This window comes from Perkinsus marinus, assembly GCF_000006405.1.
Source record: "Perkinsus marinus ATCC 50983 genomic scaffold scf_1104296975596, whole genome shotgun sequence".
NCBI classification, from domain to species: domain Eukaryota; phylum Perkinsozoa; order Perkinsida; family Perkinsidae; genus Perkinsus; species Perkinsus marinus.
The window spans coordinates 93,766-98,421 of NW_003200720.1; the positions used below are offsets into that span (position 1 = coordinate 93,766).

Consider the following 4,656-nt stretch of genomic DNA (forward strand, 5'->3'; position numbering starts at 1 on the left):
CTGTGATAGAATGGTAGGATGGGTATACTGTTGGTTTGTCTAGCGGGGGGTCTATGGTTCGATTCCTGGTCAAAGGATGGGCGCCTTTTGTATCCTCTTACATTCATCACTCTTGAGAGGATTTTGTTGTTATTTTTTGAATGGAGTTGACGATTAAATGGTGTTAAACGTGATACAATAATCGCGGAATTATCGCATCGCCAAAAAAACACTACTGAAGGCCTCCTGGAGCGGTTTTCGCGGTTTACCTGTTTTTTCTGGCGATTTTTTCCAGAGTGAAATTTGTGATGTGGTTTTCGCTATTGTTTTCCACTACGCGGGTGCATTTCCAATAAACAATATTTCGAAATCTTGTGAACTTTTTCGAGGATGATGTTGGCCGGAGTAGTGCAAAATTTAGTTCAGAAAATCTGAAAAGTAAAGTGCTACATTTTTCTACTTGAGCGTTTTACCGGTGTTATTGAGCAAAGGTGATCGCTTTTCTCTTAGTATCACATACCTCCCCCAGAAGACTTCCATATACGCTGCGTGGCTGGGGTTGTTGGTTCGCCCTCATCGGGTGTTCGTGACGGAGCTGGTCGATCGAGCAGCCGAGTTGTTGGGAGAATGCTCAAGTGTTTTGGGAATGAAAATTCTCATGCGTTTTCTGGTGGAGTTGGCAAATTGTCGGTGTGTGCTGTTGGAATCGGTTTTGGCGGCGATGCAGGAGTTGGTGGACTTGGGTAAAAATGAGGATGTCCGAAATTCGGAAATGTCGGTTTATATCACCATGCATGGTTTGCTGGTGTTGAGCGCGGAGCTGTATAAAGAAAATAAGGAGGCGATTGACAAGCTGATCGATTTGGGGATAAAAATTCACGAGGAGAGAAGTGAAAGGCGTGGAAAATTGGCAGCCTGCGTGGCGGCGTCTTCTGAGTTTGTGAGTGAGGACGACTTTGATCGGCTTGTGGAGGCTGTGGTATCGATGAGAAAACAGGTCTGGGAGGCTGTGGCGAGCGGGGAGGAAAGTCCGGTTTTGTTGAGGCCGTATGAGATGTCGGGCCTGGCGCCCAAGTTGGCTGTGAATCAACCGGAGCACATGCTGGAGGTTCCTAACATTGAGTGGAAAATGGAGAGGCTTGGTAGTAATGTAAATCTCGCTCGCCCTGAAATCGATCGGGGATGGATAATGGGGTTGTTGAAAATGAGTAAAAATTTGTTGAGAAAAGGAAAACTGTTGTGAAAAAAAAAGAAATTGTTTTATGGAGTCGATGAAAATGTTGAAAAAAAATTGAAAAATTCGTGATTTCTTCGATCATTGGTAGTATGTTGGAGGACCTAGGAAGTAGTTTACTGTGTTGACGATGTAGTAGCTACTTTAGGAATTTTCCTGCATACACGAGATTTCCACGATGACCCGTTTAACGTGAAGTGGCGTAATACTGTATGTGCATCACAAGACGTATATGTTTCCGCGACCGATAACGCAAGTGTTTTCTCCGAAGTGGAATGTGAAATATGTTTTTCACTGGTGTTTTTCATATCACGGGTGAAACGCTATGATATAACACTAGGCCACTTATGTTTCCCTTTGACATGCTGATACATACGTTTTTCTACTATGCGTTTTATGGTTTCTTAGGGTTTTTTATGTTTTTTTTTATTTTTTTATGGATTTTTAAGGTTTTTTAGGGTTTTCATGTTTTCTACGATTTTTATGTTTTTTCATGGTCTTCATGGTTTTCATGGTTTTTTATGGTTTTTCCCTCTGTCGTGTCTTAACTTTGTGATTGAAATTGTTATTGTTCATTTACCTTCATTTCCTTTTAGATTCTCTTCCTCGTTGCTTCCCGTTTCGTATCCCTCTGACCTCAGCCCGTCATAATGGCGAGGAGGTTGCTGGCAAGTGTCTGTCACTGCATGACACCTACATATTGGACACTCTGTTTGACGAGATTATGACGGCATTCGATAAACGTAGTAGTTGGCCGTAAGGGGATCGGTTTCCTAGTTATATAGCGTTATGAATTTATATAGTCTTTTCTGGAAACTGCGGGAAAGTGATAATGGTGCGTAATGTAAACCGTCGGTCGATCTCATCAAGAGAGTTTTACGCAATAATATATCTATGGTTAGCTGTTAATGGAGTTTTATTCGCTTTACGTGAAGTGACGTGGTAAAACTCGGTGAAAAAATGCGATATTCGCGGTGATATGCAGGAGTCGTAGAGTATGTTTTACACTAGTGTTTTTCATATCACTAGTGTGGTGAAAACTAGTGTTATTACTACCATATTTTTACTAGTAGTATAAATGACTACTATTGATATCCTACGTATTCCTCCCATACTTATTAGTGTAATTGTTAGAGATAAATTGGTGAATATTATCATTGGAGTTTCATCGGTGATATTAAAAACAGTAGTGAAAAACACACTTTACATTTCACTTCGCGTAAAACGGGTGAAACTCCATTATAGCACCATATTTATACCTTCTCTATTGTCACTTCGCGTGGATAAGAATTTGTGAAGTTACTATGGCGAGTGAAATAGATTGTTTCCCGTTGTCATGATGATCGATAACTACTTCGATTTTTCAGAGCTAATGCGAAGGAATTGTAGTATATAGAATTTGACGGATTTATGGTAATTTATTTATTTTTCAGATGTTGGAGAGTGCGCCAAGCAGCTGCTAAAGGTTCCTGTCATGTCGGAAGACTTCCTCCCGAGATTGGTTGATAGTATGTTTAACCGTCTAGTGCGGCCGTATGCTATGGATCGTATACAAGAGGTACTAGAGGAGGGCATGGGAGGACGAGTATTGAGGTTGTTGGGCTAGAGTGTATCTTGCGGATTTGATACGACCATGTTATATTCATATTAATTCGAACATTGATAGAACGTGAATAAATAATGTTGTTGCTGTCAAGTGAATCACCCGGGTTCGATCCGAGCATATGTCTTTTTAATAGTATTATTTATATTTATTTATGTTAATTCGAACATAGATAGTATGTAGGTAGTAATTTGCTCAACGCGTGTCGAGCCTCGTCACTCTGGTTTGGTTTTGAACAATCATGCCGCGGATATTCTCTCCGAGTATTTGTGGTTGTCGTGAAATACGACGGCTTTGCTCGAATTTATTGGTTTTTTTTGGATTTGATGTAAAATTTTTGACTTTTTTTTCAGCCCCCTAAACTCTTCTTCACTCGCCTTATACACAGTGTTATGGCGTTACAGTCGAGCACTAAGCCACTCATTGAGGAGGCGTTGAAGTTGTTGATATCTGGACCGAAGCCTTTGGTGGATGCAGGATCGGATATACGTATGGAAATGGTAGGAGGTGCGGTATGGGAAAATGAGTGTTTTAGTGACAATATGGGAATTGCGAGGAAATTATTCTTTCTAGTTTTTGTATATTCTCCCGAGAGTTTTGTGTAAAATTTTATGAAGTAGTTTTGGAGAATTTTGAGCTCAGCTGAGAAAAGCAAATGAATATTCCAAAAATGTCGAATGTGAATCGCATCGCTCCGCTGTATAGAGTGTTGTTGCTCATGTCAGGCTCTGGCGGACTTCTTTGCGATGCATTTGATCAACTCGGACTATAAGTGGGAATTTGATATCGACCCGAGTAGGTTGGGGGGCCGGGTTTTGGGATTCGCTCGATTTACGGTATGAATTTCTGCCGTGTTGTCCCCTGCATTCGGAGGAGTTGGTATTAGTGTGAATGTCGGGTGTATTGCTGATGAGGGTGTGAGAGGGGAATATGCACAATGCCAACTACATATTTTGGTGTATGAAAATGCCGAGGAAATTTTGTGAAGTTGCTGTTGATTTCTGCATATTTCTACCCAAATTCATGTGGAAATTTTGAAGCTCTGAAGGCTGGGAAAAGCGAACATATATTCCAACACTTACTGAGAGTGAATTTCATTGAGATTAGAGTAGATCTTATGGGTTGCTGTTAAACTAGGACTGTCAGTTGTGAATGTAGCATGGGAAAGGGGCCGAGTAGAGCAGATAAAATAGCAAATTTCTGCAAGTCTCAATTTCTGAAAATTGTTGAAGTTGCGAGGAGTGTAGTTGCGCTGAATTTAGTGATTGGAAATAATGTGGAGTGTGATGGTTATGATAATAATCTCGAAATTGGTTTTCTGTTTTTTGCATTTTTTCTGCCGAGTTATGAGGGTAGTGGCGCTGAATTTCGCGTCGGTAGTAAAGGAATGGATAGTTGGAAGTTGACTTTATGTTGGTCAGATAGTCCCACCAGACAGTCCCAAGGCCTTCTGCGTGCGGGCATTGCGGCATTGCTACGGCTAAGCTTTCATCAGAATCTACTGGCACATCTTCCTGACACAGTGAGTGGGCGGCGAAGCGAAGAATTTATTGAATAGGCTTATTTTGGACCTGATCTGTATCTAACCAGCTTGAACCTAAGATTCTCCAGGTACATTCCCTGATACCACCGGAACCGAGAGTTAATAATAAGTACGCTGTAAATCCCACTCCTCTCTACACCGAGATGACCCAGTTAGTTAGAGTTAAGGACGCAGACGAGAGTGCTGTATTGGGTGAGTAGTACAGTAGCGCTCGCCCTGGTAATCGATTTAAATGTAGATAAATTATCTGGTGTATTGCGACGGAACAGCAACTGCTGCTGGAGCGATAGAGGAGTT

The 4,656-nt window shown here is 41.3% G+C and overlaps 1 protein-coding gene across 1 annotated transcript in view; it reads left to right on the forward strand.

The window, feature by feature from the left end:
- Positions 1–516: 516 nt before the first annotated feature.
- Positions 517–4,656, forward strand: part of Pmar_PMAR025516 (hypothetical protein) — a gene marked incomplete at its 3' end in the record, with an annotated part of 5,539 nt that continues 1,399 nt past the window's right edge. Inside the window, exons 1-7 of the mRNA XM_002765130.1 lie at positions 517–1,121; positions 1,810–1,956; positions 2,647–2,771; positions 3,170–3,316; positions 3,542–3,611; positions 4,238–4,338; positions 4,407–4,468. Coding sequence (XP_002765176.1) covers positions 626–1,121; positions 1,810–1,956; positions 2,647–2,771; positions 3,170–3,316; positions 3,542–3,611; positions 4,238–4,338; positions 4,407–4,468 — 1,148 coding nt within the window. The 5' untranslated portion in view covers positions 517–625. The remainder of the gene's footprint in view (positions 1,122–1,809; positions 1,957–2,646; positions 2,772–3,169; positions 3,317–3,541; positions 3,612–4,237; positions 4,339–4,406; positions 4,469–4,656) is intronic.